The 22,675-nt window shown below is 37.4% G+C and overlaps 1 protein-coding gene across 3 annotated transcripts in view; it reads left to right on the top strand.

Moving 5' to 3' along the window:
• Positions 1 to 22,675, top strand: part of SELENOF (selenoprotein F) — a 58,139-nt gene that overhangs the window by 33,927 nt on the left and 1,537 nt on the right. For 2 of the 3 annotated variants that reach the window (XM_045478157.1, XM_045478158.1), the window contains one exon: positions 20,946 to 20,995. The exons of the other annotated variant lie outside the window; for it this stretch is intronic. In XM_045478157.1, the coding sequence (XP_045334113.1) occupies positions 20,946 to 20,995 (50 nt within the window). The remainder of the gene's footprint in view (positions 1 to 20,945; positions 20,996 to 22,675) is intronic. 3 annotated transcript variants of the gene reach the window in all.

Genomic DNA, 22,675 nt, shown 5'->3' with positions numbered 1-22,675 from the left:
TTCCTTGATTAGTGATGTTCAGCATCATTTCATAGGTCTCTTTGTCATCTGTCTTTTTTGTAAAGAAATCTTTTTAATTTTTTTTTTTCTTAACATTTATTCATCTTTGAGAGACAGAGACAGAGCGTGAGTTGGGGGAGGAGTAGAGAGAGAGGGAGACACAGAATCTGAAGCAGGCTCCAGGCTCTCTCTGAGCTGTCAGCACAGAGCCCGATGCGGGACTCAGACTCACTGACTGCAAGATCATGACCTGAGCCAAAGTCGGACACAACCGACTGAGCCACCCAGGTGCCCCTGTAAAGAAATCTTTTTAGGGCCTCTATCCAGTTTTTAATTGGATTGTTTATTTGGTGTTGAGTTCTGTAGAAGTTCTTTATATATTTAAGATATCATCGGATCATTTGCAAACACCTTTTCCCATTCAGTAGGTTACCTTCTCATTTTGCTGATGGTTTTCTTTGCTGTGCATAAGCTTCTTATTTTTGTATAGTTCCAGTAGTTTGTTCTTGCTCTTGTTTCCCTTGCCGAGAAGAAACCAGGAAAAATGTTGCTAAGGCCAGTGCTAAACAGATGCTGCCTATGTGTTCTTCTAGGACTTTGATGATTTCAGGTATCCCATTTAGGTCTTGAATCATTTTTAGTTATTTTTGTAAATAGTAGAAGAAAATGGCCGAGTTTTATTCTTCTACATGTAGCTGTCTAGTTTTCCCAGTACCATTTGTAGAAGATACTGTCTTTTCCCCATTGTATATTTTGTCTCCTTTGTTTTAGATTAATTGACCATACCCATGGGTTGTTGTTTTTTCTTTCAGACTTTGTACTCTATTCTGTTGATCTATGTGTCTATATTTGTGCCAGCACCATACTCTTGGTTAGTATGGCTTTGTAGGATAATTTGAAGCCTAAGGTTTTGATACAGCCAGCTTTGTTCTTCAGTCTCAAGATTGTTTTGGCTCTTCAGGGTATTTTGTAGTTCCATACAAATTTTAGGGTGATTTGTTCTAGTTTGGTGAAAATGCTGTTGGTATTTTAATAGGGGTTGTGTCACATCTGTAGGTTGTTTTGGTTAGTATGGACATTTCACAACATCAGTTCTTCCAGACCATTTGCATAGTATCTTTCCATTTTTTTATAGCATCATCAATTTCTTTTTTTTTTTAATGTTTTTATTTATTTTTGAGAGAGAGACAGCAAGTGGGAGAGGGGCAGAGAGAGAAACACACACACACACACACACACACACACACACACACACACACACACAAAATCTGAGGCAGGCTCCAGGCTCTGAGTTGTCAGCACAGAGCCCAATGCAGGGCTCGAACTCATGAGCAGTGAGATCATGACCTGAGCCGAAGTTGGATGCTCAACCGACTGAGCCACCCAGGTGCCCTTATCATCTTCAGTTCCTATTGTAAATGTTTTATACTTTTCAGAGTGCAGATCTTTCATGTCCTGGGTTAAGTTTATTCCTAAGTATTTTATTGTTTTTGGCGCAATTGTAAATGGAATTATTTTATTTCCCTTCCTGCTACTTCATTGTTAATATATAGAAATATAACCAATTTCTGCATTATTAATTTTATATCCTGAAACTTTACTGGAATCATTGATCAGTTCTAATAGTTTTTTGGTGGTATTTTTAGGTTTTTATGTAGTATTTCATCTGCAAATAGTGACAGTTTTCCTTTTTTTTTTTTTTTTTTAAGTTTGTTTTGTGAGAGAGAGAACACATGAGCTGAGGAAGGAAAGAGAGAGAATCCCATACAGTCTCCATGCTGTCAGCATAGAGCCCGAATGTGGGGCTCATTCCCATGAACCATGAGATTATGACCTAAGCTGAAATCAAGAGTTGGTTGCTCAACCAACTGAACCACCCAGGTCCCCCTTACTTCTTTTGTAACAATTTTTATGCCTTTTATTTCTTTTTCTTGTCTGATTGCTACAGCTAGGACCTCCAGTACTAGGTGGAATAAAAGTGGCAAGACAGGAAGTAGGCATCCTTTTCTTGTTTTGGATCTTAGAGGAAAAACTTTCACCATTGTGTACAATGTTAGCTTTAGGTTTTTATATAATGGCCTTTATTATGTTGAGGTATGATCCCTCTAAACCTACTTTGTTGAGCATTTTTATCATGAACAATGTTGTACTTTGTCAAAGAATGACTTTTCTGTCTTTGTTGAGATGATCATTTGGTTTTTATCGTTTCTGTCATTAATGTGGTATACCAAAGTGACTGATTTGTGAATATTGAACCCTCCTTGCATCCCCTAGAATAAATTTCACTTGACTGTGGTGAACGATCCTTTTAATGTATTGTCGAATGATTGAGTAATAATGTGTTGAAGACTTTTGCATCTATGTTAATCAGGGATATTAGCCTGTAATTTACTTTTTTGTAGTGTCTTTGTTTTGGTATCAGGGTAACACTGTCCTAGTGGAAAGTATTTGGAAGCTTTCCTTCTTCCTCTCTTTTTTGAGGATAGTTATTAAATCTTGAAATGTTTGGCAGAATTCACCTATGGAGCCATCTGGTCCTTGAGTCTTGTTTGTTGGAAGTTTTTTGATTACCATTTCAGTTCCCTTAACAAGTTAATTGGTCTGTTCAGGTTTTCTGTTTTATTTCCTGATTGAATTTTAGAAGATTGTATGTTCCTAGGACATTATCCATTTCTTCTAGGTTGTCCAACTTGTTGGCATATTAATTTTTCATAGTATTTTCTTAAAATCTTTTGTTTTTCTGTGTGTTGGTTACTCTACTCTCATTTCTGATTTTATTTTGAGTCCTCTCTCTTTTTTTCTTAATGAGTATGGCTAAAGGTTTGTAAATTTTGTTTCTTTCCAGAGATCCAACTCTTGGTTTCGTTGATCTTTTCTGTTGTGTTTTTAATCTCTATTTATTCCTGCTCTAATCTTGATTTTTTTTTTTTCTTCTAACCTTTTGTTTTTCTTTTTGTACTTTAGATGTAAGGTTAGACTGTTTGAGGCTTTTATTGTCTTCTTTACACGTCAGCCTATATTGCTATAAAGTTTCCTCTTGGTGGGCTCCTGGGTGGCTCAGTCATTAAGCATCTGACTTGTCATGATCTCATAGTTCGTGAGCTCGAACCCCACTTTCTCTCTCTCTCCCTCTCTCCCCCCACTCCCCCGTTCTCTGTCTCTTTGCCCCTCCTGGGATTTTCTTTGTGTCCCTCACTCACTTGCACCCTCTCTCTCTCAGAAAAAAAATAATAAAAACTTCCCTCTTAGAATTGCTTTTGCTGCAGCCCACAGATTTTGAACCATTATGTTTTCCTTTTCATTTGTCTTTATCTATTTTTTATTTCCTCTTTGCTTTCTTCATTGATCCATTGGTTAGTTAGAAGCATGTCATTTAGCCTCCATGTGTTTGTGTGTGTGTTTTTAGTTTTTTGGTGTATGATTTATTTCTAGCTTCCTTGTGATTGGAAAAGATGTGTGATATGTTTTCAATCTTAAATAAATGGAGACTTGTTTTGTGGCCTAATGTGATATATCCTGGAGAATGTTTCATGTGCACTTGAATGTGTATTCTGTTTGTGAATGGAATGTTCTGTAGATATGTTAAACTCATCCAGTCTAATATGTCCTTCAAAGATGCTTTTTCCTTATTGATTTTCTGCCTGGATGATCTACCCATTTATGTAATTGGGGTGTTAAAGTCTCCTACTCTTACTGTATTACTGTCAGTCTCTCCTTTTATTTGCTTTATTATTGTCAGTCTCTCCTAATATTTGCTTTATGTATTTAGGTGCTCCATTGCTGGGTGCATAGATATTTATAATTGTTAGGTCCTCTTACTGGATTGATTCTTTTATCATTATGTAATATCCATCTTTGTTTCTTGTTAGAGTCTTTGTTTGATAGTCTATTTTGTCTGATAAAAATGTTGCTACCCAGGCTTTTTTTTTCCCCACTTGATTTGCATGGAATATCTTTTTCCATCCCTTCACATTCAGTCTGTATGTGTGTTTAGATGTGAAGTGAGGTCTTGTCAGTGGCATATTGATGGGTCTTGGTTTTTGTTTTGTTTTGTTTCTATCCATTTTGCCACCCTAGGTCTTTAGATTGGAGCATTTAGTCCATTTACATTTAAAGTAGTTATAGGTAGCTATGTACTTGTCATTTTATTGTGTTTTTGGTTTTTATAGTTCTTCTCTGTTTCTTACCTTGCTCTCTGATGAATTATTATCTATAGTGTTTTGCTTGGCTTTCTTTCTCTTTATTTTTTGTGTATCTGTTTTGGGTTTGGGGTTTGTAGTTACAATGAGGTTCATATATAATATCCTAAGTTTATAGCAGTCTGTATTCATTTCTTTATTGTTTTTTGTTTTGTTTTTACTTTTTAATTAAGGCCTTTTCCACTTAAGTCCCTTTAACATTTCTTGTAAGTCTGATGTAGTACTGATAAACTCCTTTAATTTTGCTTGGGAAGTTCTTGGTCTTTGCTTCAATTCTGAATGATAATTTTACCATATCGAATATTCTTGGTGATAGGTTGTGGGTGGGGTGGTTTTCTTGTTTTCCCTCTCCGGACTTTGATTATATCATGCCACTGCTTTCTGGCCTGTAGTATTTTTGCTGAAAATTGAGCTGATAGCTTTATGTAGTTTCCCTTGTATGTAATTTTTCACTTTCTTGCTGCTTTAATGTTTTTCCCTTATCTTAAACCTTTGACATTTTTATTATTCTGTGTCCTGGTGTGGATCTCCTTAGGTTCATCTTGTTTTAAACTCTCTGTGCTTCCTGGACCTGAATGTCTGTTTCCTTCCCTATGTTAGGGAAGTTTTCAGCTATTATTTCTTAAGTTTTCTGCTCTTTTTCTCTCTCCTTCTAGGACCCTTGTAATGCAAATGTTTGCTGCAAACAGTTCCTGTTATCAAAGATATCCCTTAATATCATCATTTTTTTAGTTTTATTTATTTTTTTATTACTTTTCATTTTTAAAAACAAATTTTTAATGTTTGTTTATTTTTGAGAGAGAGACAGAGTGTGAGCAAGGGAGGGGCAGAGAGAGAGAGAGAGACACACAGATTCTGAAGCAGGCTCCAGGCTCTGAGCTGTCAGCACAGAGCGCAAACCAGGTCTCAAACCCATGAACCGTGAGATCATGACCTGAGCCGAAGTTGGATGCTTTACAAACTGAGCCACCCAAGCGCCCCTTAAGTTTTATTTATTTAAGTAATCTCTACACCCAACATGAGGCCTGAACTCACGACCCCAAGATCAAGAGTCATACTCTTTTCAGACTGAGCCAGCCAAGCACCGCTCTATGCATTTTTAAAATTCTTTTTGGGGGCACCTGAGTGGCTCAGTCGGTTAAACATCCCACTTCAGCTCAGGTCATGATCTCATGGTCTGTCGGTTCGAGCCCTGCATCAGGCTCTGTGCTGACAGCTCAGACCCTCGAGTCTGCTTCAGATTCTGTGTCTTCTTCTCTCTCTGCCTCTCCCTCTCCCTCCCTCCCTCTCTCTCTCTCTCAAAAATAAACATTAAAAAATAATAATTTAAAAAATAAAATTCTTTTCATTTTGCTATTCAGCTCAGTTGCTTTCTGTAGCAGTTAAAGTCTTCCAGATCACTAAACCATTCTTCTGCATCTGCCAACCTACTGTTGATGCCTCCTAATGTATTTTTCATTTCTGTTATTGTATTCTTCAACTCTAATTGGTTCTTACATTTTCTCCTTTTTGAAGTTTCTCAGTTCTTCCCATTCTTCTCTGCAATCCAGGAAGCATCTTTATGATTAAACTCTGTCAGCCACAAGGCTTGTCTGTGTTTCATTTAGTTCTTTTCCTGATGTTCTGTCTTATTCTTTCATTGGGAGCATATTCTTCTGTCTCTCCACTTTGCTTTACTTTCTGTGCTTGTTTCTGTGGATTAGGCAGAACAGCTACTTCTTAACTTGCAAGAACAGTCTTGTGTATTGTCGTCCCCTGTGTAGACTGTGAAGCTGATCAAATGCATGCTGAGGTGTCCTGGGGCCCTCCAGAGGGTGCCCTGGCAAAGCAGCTTGATTCAAGGTGGGGCATGTGCCTGGGGGTCCCATGGTATTCTGTGTACATGGCATTTTGGTAAGACATCTGTAGGTGAAGTGGGCATGGTCAAGGTGGTCCTAGAGCTCTCTGTGTAGAGGGTGCCCTGGAAGGAGATCTGAAACCACAGTGGGTGTTGGTTGTTGCTATCCCAGGGCTCTCCAGGTAGGAAGTATCCTGGTAAGACAGCTGAAGCTGAAGCGGGTGTAAGCCAGGGTGTCCCAGAATGTTCAGTGCAGGGAGTGTCCTGGCAGAGGACTGGATCTGGGCCAGCATGCGCTGGGGGTTCCAAGAGCTGAAGCAGGTGAGAGCCAGGAGTCCCCAGTGCACTGTGTGCTCAGGGTGCCCTAGGAAGCCATTTGAAGCCAAAGAGATTGTGGGCCCAGAGTGCTGCATCACCTTGGCACAACTGCTAGATCTATAGTGAGCACCAGCTAGGGGTGTCCCAGAGTGCACTGTGCTAGAGCTGCTTGGTGGGGTGGTTGGGGCTGATGTGGGCTCTGGGGCTCACTGAAGCAGCAGGCTGGTTAGGGTACCTGGACCCTCTTCCCATCCAAGCTATCCAAGTTGAAGGAGAACATAAACCATGGTACTGCCCAGCCCCTCCAGCCTGGAGAGAGTACCAGCAGCAATCCCACCATTTGGCAGTGTTCTAGTGCTGGATCTTGAAATTCTGGTACACTTTTAAACCCATTTTTTGTCTGTACCCCAGGGTTTCTGTGGCTGGTGTGGGATGGGAACCCTGGTCTTGTTTGCACTGTCACAGTGGAAAGGGAATGTAAACCATGGCGCTCACCCCCTCTTTTGACCCAGACAGAGTTCCAGCAGCTTCCTCACTGTTTGGCAAGGTTCTGGAGCTAGTTCCTTGAAGTTCTAGTTGCTGTTTTAAACCTTGGCTCTTTTTCTGTGCCTCAAGGGATCCGGGGCTACCGTGGGCTAGGGGCCAGTGCAACAGGCTATCCACAGGGCAGATGAATCTACTTAACCCTCAGTACTATCCCTCCCCACTGTAGTTCCTTAGTGTCTCTTCTCCTGCCATTCTCTACGTGGTCTCTATCTTGTGTTGTGCAGAAGCTGTTTTCAGCCCTCAGTTCTTTTTGTTGTGTCCATGGCCATGATGAAGGTGAGTTCACGATCTTCCTGAGTCGCCATCTTGGGCCAGAACTCTTCCTGTACCATATTTACTTTATCCATTCATTTATCAGTGGACACTTGGGTGGCTTCTGCATCTAGGCTATGATAAGTAACGTTGCAGTAAACAAAGAGAGTGTATATATATCTTTTCAAAATAGTGTTTTGTTTCTTTGAGTAAATACCCTGTAGTGGAATAACTGGATCGTATGGTGTTTCTGTTTAATTTTTTGAGGAACCTCCATACTGTTTTCCCATCAGCAGTGCATGAGTGGAAAGTTCCCTTTTCTTCACATCATAGCCAATAGTTATTTCTTACCGTTTTCATATTAGGCACTCTGGTGTGAGGTGATGTCATTATGGATTTGATTTGCATTTCCCTCGTGATTAGTGATATTCAGCATCTTTTATGTGTGTTTGCCCTGCATATGTCTTCTTTGGCAAAATGTCTGTTTAGGTCCTCTGCCCATTTTTTAATCAGATTGTTTGATTTTTGGTGTTGAGTAGTGTAATTGCTTTATGTAATTTGGATAGTAACCCCTTCTCATGTATGTCATTTGCAGATCTCCTGTTCAGTAGGTTGCCCTTTTGTAGATAGTTTTCTATGCTGGGCAAAGACTTTTTGTTTTAGTGTAGTCCTAACAATTTATTTTTCTTTCCTTCACCTGAGGAGACATTTCCATAAATATGTTGTTAAGGCCAATATCTGAGAGATTATAGTCAGTGTTTTCTTTTAGGAGTGTAATGATTTTGGGTCTCACATTTAGGTCCTTAGTCCATTTTGAGTTTGTCCCTATGAATGGTGTAAGAAACTGGTCCAGTTTATTAATTCTTTTGCATATACGTGTCTAGTTTTCCCAGTACCATTGATTGAAGATACTTTTCCCATTGTATGTTTTGCCTCCTTTGTTATAGATTAATTCACTTTGTAAGCATGGGTTTATTTCTGGGTTCTCCTGTTCCATGATCTATGTGTCTGTTTTTGTGCCAGTACCATACTGTTTTGATTACTAACAGCTTTATCTTGAAATCTGGGATAGTGTTACCTCTAGCTTTGTTTTTCCTTCTGAAGATTGCTTTGGCTATTAAAGGTCTGTTACGGTTCTGAAAATTTTAGGATTATTTGTTCTAATTCTGTGAAAAATGCTATTGGTATTTAATAGGGATTCCATTGAATCTATAGATTGTTTTGGGTAGTATGGACATTTTTAACAATAGTAATTCTTCCAGGTTTCTAGAGCACAAAATATCTTTCCATGTGTTTTTGTCATGTTCAGTTTCTTTCATCAGTGTCCTATAGTTTTCAGAATACAATATAGGTGTTTCACTTAAGTGGTTAAATTATTCCTAGGTATTTTATTATTTTTGGTTCAATTTAAATGGGATTGTTTTCTTAATTTCTCTTTCTGTGTATTAATTTTGTATCCTGAAAGTTTGCTGAATTTATCTGTTCAAATTGTTTTGGGTAGTCTTTAGTGTTTTTTGTTTTGTTTTGTTTTTAATGTTTGTTAATTTTTGAGAGCGCGCGCGCTCGCCTGAGTGGGGGAGGGGCAGAGAGAGGGAGACACAGAATCAGAAGCAGGTTCCAGGCTCAGAGCTGTCAGCACAGAGCTCAACGCGGGGCTTCAACTCACAAACCAGGAGATCATGACCTGAGTCGAAGTCAGACGCTTAACCACCTGAGCCACCCAGGCGCCCCAGTCTTTAGTGTTTTCTATATAAAGTATCATGTCAGGACACCTGCATGGCTCAGCATCCACCTCTTGATTTTGGCTCAGGTCATGAGATCAAGCCCCGGGTTAGGCGCTGCCCTGAGCATGGAGTCTGTTTATGATTCTCTCTCCCTCTTCTTCTACCCTTCCCCCACTCATGCATTCTCTCTCTCTTTCAAAAGAAAATTTTTATTAAATAAGGTATCATGTCATCTGCAGATAGTGACAGTTTTACTTCTTTATGAATTTGGTTGCCGTCCATTTTCTGGCCTGATTGCTACAGCTATGACTTCCAGTACTATGTTGAGTAAAAGTTGTGAGTGTGGACATCCTTGTCTTGATCTTAGAGTAAAAGCTTTCAGTGTTTCACTATTGAGTGTGATGTTAGCTGTGACTTTTTCATATATGGCCTATATTATGTTGAAGTATTTTCCCTCTAAAACCCACTTTGTTTTGAGTTTGTATCATGAATGGATGTGGAATTTTGTCAAATGCCTTTTCTGCATCTATTGAGATGATCACAAGGTTTGTATCCTTCTTACTAATTTGATATATCACATTGATTTGCGAAAATTGAGCCACTCTTGCATCCTTAGAACACATCCCATTTGATCATAATGAGTGATCCTTTTAATGTATTGTTGCATGTGGTTTACTAACATTTTGGTGGGGATATTTGCATCTGTGTTCATCAGGAATATGAGCCTGTAGTTTCCTTGTTTCATGTGAGGGCAGTGCTGGCCTCAGAATATACAGTATTTGGAAGCTTTCCTTCCTCCTCTATTTTTTGGCAACGTTTGAGAATAGGTATTAAATCTTCCTTACATGTTTGATAGAATTCACTTGTGAATCCATCTGGTTCTGGACTTTTTTGTTGTTCATTGGGTGTTTTTAGATTTTTCAGTCTCATCACACATGATTGGTCCTTTAAAATACATACTCTCTTTTCTCCCTGATTCTATTTTGGAACATTGTGTGTTGCTGGGAAGTTAGTTATTTTTCATAATATTCTCTTACAATTCTTTGTATTTCTGTATTTCAGTTGTTTTTTGTCCTTTATTTATAAATTTTACTTGAGTCCTCTCTTTCTTGATGAGTCTGGCTAAAGGTTTGTTAATTTTATTTATCTTTTCAGAGAACCAGCTTTTGGTTTCATTGGTGTTTTTTTTCTTTTCTATTGTTTTTGTGTTTCTATCTCATGTATTTCTACTCTAACCTTTATTCCCCTTCACTGACTTTGGGCTTTGTATGTTCCTCTTTCTCTAGTTCCTTTAGGTGTAATGTTAGGTTTTTCGAGATTTTTCTTGTTTCTTGAGGTAGGCCTATATCTCTAAATTTCCCACTGAGTACGGCTTTTGCTCGATCCCAAAGATTTTGGACCATTGTGTTTCCATTTTTATTTGTCTCCGTGTATTTTTTTATTTCCTGGATTTTTTTTTTTTTTTTTTAGTTGACCCATTGGTTGTTTAATAGCATGTTTTTTAACCTCCATGTATTTTGCTTTTTCAAGTTTTTTTTCTTGTAGTTCATTTCTAGTTTCATACCTTTATTGTCAGAAAAGATTCAGGATATGATTTCAGACTTCTAAAATTATTTAAACCTGTTTGTGGCCTAAGATGATCCGCCTGGAGAATGTACCATGTGCACTTGAATGTATATTCTGCAGTTTTGAGGTGGAATATTCTGTGTATATTTGTTAGGTCTATCTGGTCTAATGTGTCATTCAAAGCCACTTTTTCCTTGTTGATTTTATGTCCGAATGTTTATGAATTGATATAAGTGGGGTGTTTAAGTCACCTATCGTATTATTACCAATTTCTTACTTTATGCCTGTTAATATTTGTTTTATGTATTTAGGTGCTCCTATTTTGGGTGCAGAGATATTTGTAATTCTTAAATTCTCTTGTTGAAGTGATTATTTTATCATTATGTAATTCCCTTTGTCTCTTGCTGCAGTCTTTGACAAAAGTATTGCTACCCCGACTTTTTTTTCCCCTTGCATTTGCATAGAGTATCTTTATTCTTACCTTCACTTTCACTCTGTGTGTCCTTAGGTCTGAAGAGTCTCTTGTAAACCACATATAGATCGGTCTCCCCGCCCCCCCCCCCCCGCCCCCCCCATTCAGTCACCCTGTGTCTTTTGATTGGAGCATTTAATCCATTTACATTTAAATTAATTATTCATAGGTATGTATTTTCATTTGTTAATTGCTTTGTGTTTTGTAGTTCTCTGTTCTTTGTCGCTTTTTGGTTTAATGGCTTTAGTGTTATGCTTGGATTCCTTTTTATTTTTTATGTATATCAGATTTATTTTTAGTTACCATTGGGTTCCTATATAACATTCTCTGTATAGCATTCTGTGTAAAGTTGATAACCACTTATATTTGAACATGTGCTCAAAAGCATTCAGAAGTACTAAAAGCACTGTTTTTAACCTCCCTTTCCACATTTCGTGTGTATGATTTCATATTTTACGTCTTTTTGTGTATCCCTTGACTAATTTTTTTTAATGTTTATTTATTTTTGAGAGTAAGAGAGCATGAGTAGGGGAGGGAGAAGGACAGAGGGTCCAGAGCAGGCTTTGTCTTGATAGCAGAGAACCCGATGTGGATATGACGCACCAACTCATGAACCACAAGATCATGACCTGAACCAAAGTTGGATGTTATCTGACTGAGCCACCCAGACACCCTTCCCTTGACTAATTTTTGTAGATGTAATTGATTTTACTACTTCTGTGTTTTAATCTCCATACTGGCTTTAAAGTATTTAATCTACTACCTTTACTATATGTTTGCTTTTACCTTTGAGAATTTTTCCTTTCCTAGTTTTCTTCTCATTGTGGCCTTTTCTTTCTGCTTAAGGAAATCTCTTTATCATTTTTTGTGAGACTAGTTAACTGGTGATGAACTCCTTTAACTTTTGTCTGGGAAACTATGTGTTTCTAAATGATAACCTTACTGCCTATTCTTGATTGAAGGTTTTTCCCTTTCAGTACGTTGAGTATATCATGCCACTTCCTTCAGGCCTCAAATTTTCTTGTGAAAAATGGGATTTCCCTGATCGTAACTGTTTTCTCTTGCTGCTTCTAAGATTCTCTCTTTATCTTTAGTCTTTGATACTTTAATTATTATAGGTCTTGGTGCAGACCTCCTTAGATTTACCTTGTTAGGGGCTCTGCATGCTTCCTGGATCTGGCTGTTTCTTTCCTTTCCCAGGTTAGGGAAGTTTTCAACTATAATTTTTTTTAAGAAGTTTTCTGACCCCTTGTTTTTCTTTTCTTTTTCTGGCATCCCTATAATATGAATGTGTTACAGTGGATGACAGTGCAAATTTCCTTTAACCAGTTCTCATTTCTTATTCTTTTTTTTTTTTTTTTTAATTTTTTTTTTTCAACGTTTATTTATTTTTGGGACAGAGAGAGACAGAGCATGAACAGGGGAGGGGCAGAGAGAGAGAGGGAGACACAGAATTGGAAACAGGCTCCAGGCTCTGAGCCATCAGCCCAGAGCCTGACCTGGGGCTCGAACTCACGGACCGCGAGATCGTGACCTGGCTGAAGTCGGACGCTTAACCGACTGCGCCACCCAGGCGCCCCTCATTTCTTATTCTTTTTGATGTTCAGTTTGGTTGCTTTCCATTACCTTGTCTTCCTGATTACTGATCCATTCTTCTTCATTCTGTTATCTGTTGATTCCTTCTAGTGTATTTTTCATTTTAGTTATTGAATTCTTCGATTCTGACTGGTTTTTATATTTTCTCTTTGTTGAAGTTCTCACTGTGTTCGTCTACTGTTCTCAAGTAGTATCCTTATGACCATTACTTTAAAGCTTCATCAGACATATTGTTTATTTGTTTAATTTAGCTCTTTCACTGTGATTTTTGTTCTGTTCTTTCATTTAGGACATATGCCTCGGTCTCCTCATTTTGTCTTACTCTGTATTTGTGTATATTAGGTATGTCAGCTATAGCTTTTGGTCTTGGAAAGCAGTAACCTTGTGTAGAAGTGGTATTGCAGTGTCCTATGGTGCAGTCCATTCTTTTCACCAGAATCAGGTGCTCCATGGGTGTCCCCTCTGTGGGCTGCATGTGCCCTCCTTATTATGGTTGCGCTGTGATTGCCTTCCATTTAGCTGATCGCAGTCACCCACTTTGCCCACTGTGGGCGCACCGGAACAGGATTTGTTCCCTGTGCTATTAGAGGTCCCGCTATAGCTGATGTGGCCTCATTGGTGGGTGGGGCCAGCAGTCATCCTACTTGTGTGCAGTTAGCCTCTCTGCCACAGCTACAAGCATACTGAAGAACAGGGCTTCCTGCTTGTTCAACTACTAAGAGGCTCAGCTTCATGAACTACGGGCATGCTGGTGTGAGGGATTATCTCTCCCCTTCCCCAGCATAGGAGTCACTTTGGAGTGGCCCTGTCGACCTAATGATTTATCACTTGTGGTAGCATAACTAATAATGACAATTCCTTCTGAAGCATGAGTCTTACAATGTTAAACGTATCTGTGTCTCAAAAAAAAAATCAATTTTCCCAAATTTTGCAGGTCTCGGCAGACTTGTTGTGAAAAGTTAAATAAAAATTTTCGGCTTTACCAGCAACAAATTCTCTGCTACAACTATTGATCTCTTTTGTAGTATGGAAACAGCCATACTACAGTATTTAAATAAGTGTGGCTTTGTTCCAGTAAAACTGTATTTATTAAAGCAACAGGCTAGACTTTGGCCCTCAGACCATAGTTTGCCAGTTCCATATTAGAATCAGATACCTTTAGGGGCACCTGGGTGGCTCAGTCAGTTGAGCGTCCTAACTGTTGATTTCATCTCAGGTCATGATCTCATGGTTCATGAGTTTGAGCCCTGTGTTGGGCTCCATGGTGGCAGTGTGGAGCCTGCTTGGGATCGTCTCTCTGCTTCTCTCTCTCGCTCTCAAAATTAATTTTTTAGAAAAAGGATATACCTTTGGAGGCAGAAAAAAATTTAAAGTAATACAGAACTGAGATAGGACATAGGCTTTCACTTCTCATACTAACTGTGATTGATTGGTAGTGATGGCTAGGATTATGGTGCTACGTTGGAGTTTTGCTAGCAGTATCATTCTTTAGTATTAGCTTCATCAGTTTTTCTCATTTCTAAAATGGATAATAGATGGTATAAAATTATAATACCTATATAATAAGATTGTTTTGAGGATTATCACACATAAATTACTTAGTATGTGTGGCACCAACAAATACAGAGTACACCATTCACTAATTCTGTGAGTACTTAACTGAGTGCTTACTGTGTGTCAAGCACTATTTCAGTACTGAGGATATTAAATGGTAGGTATTGTCTTAACTCCAGCATTTGAAACTCTTTTCCTTTTATTTGTTTGAATTTCTTACCTTCTAGTTTCTCCTACATCTAACAGCCTTTCCATTCTCCTTTCCTGGCATCTCATCTACCACCCACCTTTCAAATACTAGTTGCAGTCAAGGTCTAACTTTATATTTTATTTTCTTACTCCCTTGAATGTCCCACTCCCTCAGTTCCAATTACAGTATTTACCTAATGACTCCTAATCTGTATTTTTAGGTCACACCTTTCTGCTGTTACAAATCACATTTTTAAAAAAAAATTTTAAATGCTTATTTTTGAGAGAAACAGCACAAGCGGGAAGGGGCAGAGAGAGAGAGAGGCACAGAATTGGAAGCAGCCTGCAGGCTCTGAGCTGTTAACATAGAGCCCAAGGCGGGGGGGGGGGGGGGGGGGGGGGGGGGGGGGCTCAAACCCATGAGTCATGACCTGAGCCGAAGTTCGATGTGTGACCAACTGAGCCACCCAGGTGCCTCAGAAATCACATTTCTGACTGCAAGTGAACAATTTTGTTTGTATGATCTCATGGGTACCTTAAGCCTATTTACATATGAATCGTCAGATCTTGTTAAATGTAGAATGTATATTTGGGGTGGATCCTGAGATTCTTCTTGCTAATATCCTACAGGCTGCAGGCCACATTTTTAAAAAAAAATTTTTTTAGGGGCGCCTGGGTGGCGCAGTCGGTTAAGCGTCCGACTTCAGCCAGGTCACGATCTCGCGTTTCGTGAGTTCGAGCCCCGCGTCAGGCTCTGGGCTGATGGCTCAGAGCCTGGACCCTGTTTCCGATTCTGTGTCTCCCTCTCTCTCTGCCCCTCCCCTGTTCATGCTCTGTCTCTCTCTGTCCCAAAAATAAATAAACGTTGAAAAAAAAAATTTTATTTTATTTTTTTTTAATGTTTATTTATTTTTGAGAGAGACAGAGACAGAGTGTGAGCAAGGCAGGAGCAGAGAGAAAGGGAGACCAAATCCGGAACAGGCTCCAGGCTCTGAGCTGTCAGCACAGCCGAAGTCGGATGTTTAACCAACTGAGCCACCCAGGTGCCCCTGCAGCCCACATTTTTGGTAAAAAGGCCTTAAACCCAGCATGTCCAAAAACTGAATTAATCCTCTTCTGAAAGTATACTATCTTCTGTCCTCTTTCTACAGATGTCAGTATCACCAAGCAAAAGCATAAAATAATCATGATTAACCTTTCTTTCACTTCTTTTACACCTTATATGCAGTTAATCACCAAATTGTCTCTTCTCCTCAAGAACTTTCAAATCTCACTCCCTTGGCCTTCTCTAGGAATTTAATCAAGCCTTTGGCATCTTTCTCCAGAAGGATTAGTTACTTGTTATCTGGTCTAGGTATCACTGTTCCCTTTTCCTTCTTCTATTGCATCTTATACACAACTACCAAGAAGACCTTTCCCGTTAGACATATTTGGTTTCTGTGGCCCTCTTGCCTAAAAGCCTTTATAGTTTACCCATCACATACAGAATAAATGTCAAACTCCATAACATCATGTAGAAGACCCATCACAACGTGCTTTCTCTTTTCTAGTTCATGTCTCTAGTTCTTTGCAGTTCTCTGAACTCTGACCTCTTAAGTCTTTGCACACACTGCATGTTTCTCCTGACTCAGGCCCCTCCTCAGTTCTTCTGGCAAACTGCTCTTCGTTCAAACATTGTTTTTGTGTGGACTTTAGACAAAATTTTTCACTCCTTTATCTTCCACAGTTTCCATTATTTAATTTTATAATATATTTATTTGCTTTGTTGGTCTTTTGCCTCTACCAAACTAGGAACTCCTTAAAGCACAGAATTTTAATGTTTTTGGTCATTAATATGCCCAGAATCTATCTAATACTGTTCCTCGTATTAAGAAGAATTCAAATATTTATTGAGTGGATGAATGGATTTATGAAACTTACCTAATTTAAGGGTGCCCCACTTTTGACAGGTGGAATTCGAGTGAAAAGCTTGTGTGTACATTGGCTGATATATTCCTGATGAATTTATAGTCTTCAAACATTCTTTTTCTGACTTTATCATTCTGGACTAAGAAGTCATATATTTAGTTTGTCTTCATTATTGTACCTCCAGTCTCCTCAAGTTCTTTCAATTATTTAAGTTGCTCTTCTCTGGATATTTTTAAGTGCTTTTAAATTGTTTTGTTGGTGGAAATGCAAGCTGGTGCAGCCATTCTGGAAAACAGTATGGAGGTTCCTCAAAAAACTAAAAATAGAACTACCCTATGATCCAGCAATTGCACTACTAGGCATTTATCCAGGGGACACAGGTGTGCTGTTTCGAAGGGACACATGCACCCCCATGTTTATAGCAGCACTATCATCAATAGCCAAAGTATGGAAAGAGCCCAAATGTCCATATATATGTATGTATACACACACACATACATACATACATACATACATACATACACACACACAATGGAGTATTACCCGGCAATCAAAAAGAATGAAATTTTGCTGTTTGCAACTACGTGGATGGAACTGGAGGTTATTATGCTAAGTGAAATTAGAGAAAGACAAAAATCTTATGACTTCACTCATATGAGGACTTTAAGAGACAAAACAAATGAAGATAAGGGAAGGGAAACAAAAATAATATAAAAACAGGAAGGGGAACAAAACGTAAAAGGCTCTTAGATATGGAGAACAAACAGAGGGTTACTGGGGGGGTTGTGGGAGGAGGGATGGGCTAAATGGGTAAAGGGCACTAAGGAATCTACTCCTGAAATCATTGTTGCACTATATGCTAACTAATTTGGATGTAAATTTAAAAAAATACAACAAATTAAAAAAACATTGTCTTGTTGGGAGGACCCACATGACTCCTAATTCTACACTCCAGATGGTTTGTATACAATAGTATCTTTTCTTTATTTTAGATATACTCTTTTAAGTACCCAGAAGCTGTCTTGAGCAAAGTTGAGAATTCAGTTCTACTGTTTGTTGTTTCTGTTGTTGTATTGTTGTTTCTGCATATGATGCAACATTTTTACTTAGAATACATTCTGATTCAAATAGTTGTTTTTACTAACAAGAAAACATCAAATTGTCATTCCTTATAATTTCGTGTGATAGCCACAAGTTTTAACCATACTTGCTATACGCCCTTATACTCAAATCTTAAAACCAGTACATTGTATGACGACTTGTGATGTGATCAAAAGCATATCATTACAGGTAGTCAAGTATATTGTCTTTTTTCATTTATATTTTTACTTACTTTGAAACTACATTAATTCAAACATGTTTCTTTAACTTCGAGACTATCCTTCCTATTATCCCATCATCCTCAATTTTATCTTCTTTTTGAAATGAGGATAGATTTTTTTTTATTTTTGTTTATAGTTAACTCTCAAGAGTCTGAATTACAGGAGTTCTGCAAGTTTCCCAAGAAATAATGTATAGCACAGCTAAGCTCTTATTTTTACAGGGTTGCTGCATAAATGACATGCTGATAAGAATCCAAAGTGAAAAGCTAAAATATTTCATGTGTTGTCTAATCACTTCTGTATATTTGATCACTTTAAAGGATTATTCCCAAAACTGCCTTTATAACTGACAAATAAGTTGGCATAGGAACACTTTCTGGGGGTGCCTGAGTGGCTCAGTAGGTAGAGCATCCAACTCTGGGTTTTTGGCTCAGGTCCTGGTCCCAGGACTGTAGGATTGAGCACCCTGTGGGGCTCTACTCAGAGCATGGAGCCTGCTTATACTGTCATATAGCCCATCCTAGTGCCGTATGTACAGAAAAGTAGTCAAGTTTATCTGTTAAAAGATTACTTCACAGCTTGTAAAATGTGAGTTGCTACTACTGAGTATTTAACAGATATTCCCGTCATTCAAAATTAGGAGGCTTTATAGATCTGTGCTTAGCAAAGAGCAAAGAACTAGTGAAAATAGTCATTGGTGACATTAAATTTAAATTTGTTCATTTATTTCAGCCTATTAAAAATCTATTGAATAAATGAATGAACATTATTAAATGCACTAGGCTCTATTAAATGGATACAAAAAATATATATAAGAATAGTCCTTTTCCCCAGGCACCTTGATTTCATGTCCAGCTTGATTTCAGGTCAGGTCGTGATCTCATGGTTTGTGGGATCGAGCCCCATGCAGACTGCAGGGACTCTGCTTGGGATTCTCTCTCTCTGCTCCTCCCCTGCTCACACTCTGTCTCAAAATGAATAAATGAATTTTTAAAAAAACAACAACTTTAGAACAAAAAAAGAGTAGTCTTTTTCCCCAGAGAGATTTCTTAGGCAGTAGAGAACACACTTCAAGTTAAGCAGTGTTTTGCACAGGTGTGCATATAGCCTTTGCCAAAGGGATGGTATAAAATGCAACAGGATATCATGAGATCATTTTTGTTTGAGGATTCAGGAATCTGCAGAGTATTTGGACAAGGATGAAGTTGATAGAGAAGAAATCCTAATAAGCAGACTAATGACCAATTTTATTTTGAACTAAATTTTGTAGGGAAAATACAGATAAGGGACTTTTCCGACAAGTTCTTAACCTTAAAAAGAAAAACTATTTACCGCTCTTCGTTTTATATACTTGCATTTAAGACAATAAAAGACCTTCGTAATGAAATGTGTGTAGTGCTTGTTATTGCTAATTAATTGTAAGTTTAAAAGTAAGTTCTCAAAAGCATGTATATCACCATAAAATCTAAGAACTCTCAAGTATCTAAGTGAAACATCTCACTTGAACAATTTAACGTGATCATTACTAAAAAATTGATAAAATATAGACCCAAAAAAGGAAAAGCATTCATTTGAAACTTCCCCAAACCCTGTACTCCAGATATAACCCCTATTAAAATAATAGTTAACATTTTTTTTAAATGGTTCTGTGTATTATACCAGGTATTTTATATATGCTGGGTTAATTTAAGATTTTGTATAGTGCTTCTGGCCTTTATTTACAAATATGAGTTTGCTTCTATGTCACTAAACAGATTAATTTTTAATGATTGGATGCATTCTATAATGTAGTCCATGTTATTAACATACTTATTAACCTGTAGTTTTTGTTACAAGTTTATAGTTTTTTCCCCCAAGTTTCTAGATTTGGTTAGCAGGACCTTATATATTATAGATCTTTGCATTACTGTACAATTATTTCCTCAGAATCAATACCTAGAAGGGGACTTTCAGATTTAAAGAATATGTACATTTTAGGACTTCAGGTTCATTTTGTTAAGTACCTGTCTGGAAATATGTGTCCATTTATATTTCTCCCACAACTAACCCCCAGAAAAATCCTTCTCTCCACCCCCTCTCTAACCCTAAATGTGTTTAACTTTTGTCACTCTGAATGAGGCACTTCATTGTTTTGACATTTGATTTTTAGTGAGGTTGAACATTTATTTCAAATGTTTATGACCATCTGTATATTTGTACTACATGCTCCTGTCCCTAGCCCTTTTCTCCATCTAGTATGCATTTCTTAACTTAATAAGAACTCTTCCCTACATTACATGGTGGGCATTATTTTGCTAGGTATATTAGTGTTTTAATTTTGTTTCTAGTGGTGTTAGCTATCCTGAAGTTTTCATTTTTATAGAGGCATATCAATAAAGTATTTCCTTTATGGTCATGATTAGGAAAGGAATTTTATATTCCACATTCAAGTCATCTATTTTAAATACTATGGCAGTATTCTAAACTTGTAATGCTTCTCACAGTTGAAATTATTAGTGTGATTACTTATTTAGCATCTTTCTTCCTCACCAGACTGTAAACTCCATAAGAGCAGGAATCATGTTTTGTCTAGCTTTATCTCTGTTGTCTGGCATACATTTAGATATGCAATAAATATTTGTTGAATGAACTGAAAATGTTAATCCATGTGGATTGAGATATATATGATAATAGAATAATACATAATAGATTATATAATAGATTATATTATATATCTTACATTAGATATAAGATAGAAAAACAGGTGCCTGTATCCATTTTTTTTTCCCCAAATAGTTTGACAGTTTTCTCCAGTGTTTCGTGTTTGTTTGTTTGTTTGTTTCCAGAGAGAGATCACAGGCACACAAGCAGGGGAGGGGCAGAGAGAGAATCCCAACCAGGCTCTGTGCTGACAGCACAAGACAGGGCTCAATCTCATGAACCATGAGATTATGACCTGAGCCAAAATCAAGGGTGGGAGGCACCCCTCCAGTGTTTTGAATAATTCGCGCACACACACAATCTTTCTCTCCTTCCCTCTCTGATTTGATAGTTTTACCATATTAAACAACTTATGCAGATGTTTGAATTTCTCCAGATTTCATAATCTGTTTTACTATTCTAGTATTGGTATCACATAGTATGTTAACAATAGAACAAATTCTCCTCCCATATTTCACTTTTTCTAAACTACCCTGACTTCTTACACATTTACTCTTCTCACAGAACTTTACTGCCATTTTGTCAAGCCCTTAGAATCCCATTGGAATTTGGGATTTTGATTAGTTTGAAACAACATCTTAAAATATTTATTCTTCCATTGAATAATATGCCTTTCCACTTATTTATGTATTTTAATTTCCTTAGTTTTTTTTTGTAGAAGATCTAATGTTTTATTGAGCTTATTTATACTTTTCGTATTAATCTTTGTAGCTAGCTTGAGTTTGGAAGTGAACAATTTGAATCTTTTTCTTTTTTCTTAAGCTTTCGTCAGGAGTGATAAACCCAAACTATTCAGAGGACTACAAATCAAGGTAAGAGGATTTTAATGGAATCCTTTTTTTTTTTTTTTCCTTCAGTATTGTTTTCTGAATTAAAATATTTGAATAGTTTTTTTTTAATACCTTAGAGCAATTTTAGGTTTGCAGAAAAACTGATCCAAAAGTACACTGCTCCTAAATATACTCCCTCCCTACTCTCACCTTACTTCATCCCCACTTCCCTTATTAACATCTTACATTGATGTGGTATAATTGATGAACCAATATTGATACAGTATTCATAAATTCTGTAGTTTGTATTAGGGTTGATTTTTTATATTGTGTAGTTCTAGGAGTTTTGCCAAATATATATAATATCATGTATGTACCATTACAGTATCCTACAGAATAGTTTCATTGCCCTAAAAATCTCCTATGCTGTACCTATTCATACCTCCTCCCTGCCCCACCCCAAACCCTTGGTCACCCTTGGTGACCACTGATCTTACCACCTCTGTAGTTTTTTCATTTTCCAGAATGTCATATGGTTGGAATCATACAGTTTGTAGCCTTTTCAGATTGGATCCCATATCTTCTTGTAGCTGGATAGCTCATTTCTTTTTGACAATAAATATTATTAATATTCTGTTGTACCATCATTTGTTTTTATATTCACCAATGGAAGAACATTTGGGTCACTTCCAATTTTTGGCAATTACAAATAAAGCCGCCATACACATTTTTGTGTTGACATAAATTTTCAACTTGTTTAGATAATTACCTAGAAGCACAGTTGCTGGGTCACATAGTAAGCCTGTTTAGCTTTATAAGAAATCCCCAAACTGTCTTCTAAATTGGGTGTATCATGTTGCATTCCCACTAGTTAGGATGAGAGTTTCTGTGACTCCACATCCTCACCAGCATCAAGTATAGTCAGTGCCTTGCATTTTAGCCATTCTAATAAGTACATACATAGTATTATCTCATAGCTTTAATTTGCAGTTCCCTAATTGAGCATCTTTTCATAAGCTTATTTGCCATCTATTTATCTTCTTTGGTATATCTGTTGATCTTTAGCCTACTTTTTAAAATTTTGTGATACATTAAGTTTATCATCTTAACTATAAAAATACAGTTCAGTAGTATTAAGTATATTCACCTTGTGCAACAAATCTGTAGAATTTTTTCATCTGGCAAAACAAACTCTATACCCATAAAACACTAATTCCCCCTCTCCTCCTCCCAGCCCTTGGCCAACCACCCTTCTACTTTGTTTATGTGATTTTCACTACTTTAGATACCTTATAGGAGTTGAATCATGCAGTATTTGTCCTTTCATGGCTGACTTAATTCACTTAGCATCCAGGTTGAAGCATGCAACTGGATGTCTTTTTCTGCATCTACCGATGTATTTTTCCTATTTAGCCTATTGGGGACGATATATTATATCCATTGATTCTCAAATGTTGTGCCAGGCTTGTATACCTGGAATAAATCTAAATTGACCATGGCATATAATTCCTTTATACATTGTTAGATTTGACAATACTTGGTTGAGGATTTTTACAACTACATTCTACATGTTTATCTCTTGTAGACTAAAATGAGGTTTTGAATAGTCAAATCTTTTACTTTGTAGATAATTAACCAAAAATCATTACATAGTATTGTTATTGATTCATTAACCTAGAGGGCCTATATTTCTGAACTCCACAAATGGGTTGAGAATATACC

The sequence above is a fragment of the Leopardus geoffroyi genome, chromosome C1, assembly GCF_018350155.1.
Source record: "Leopardus geoffroyi isolate Oge1 chromosome C1, O.geoffroyi_Oge1_pat1.0, whole genome shotgun sequence".
Classification (NCBI taxonomy): domain Eukaryota; kingdom Metazoa; phylum Chordata; class Mammalia; order Carnivora; family Felidae; genus Leopardus; species Leopardus geoffroyi.
This window is presented reverse-complemented; position numbering and strand designations above follow the sequence as displayed.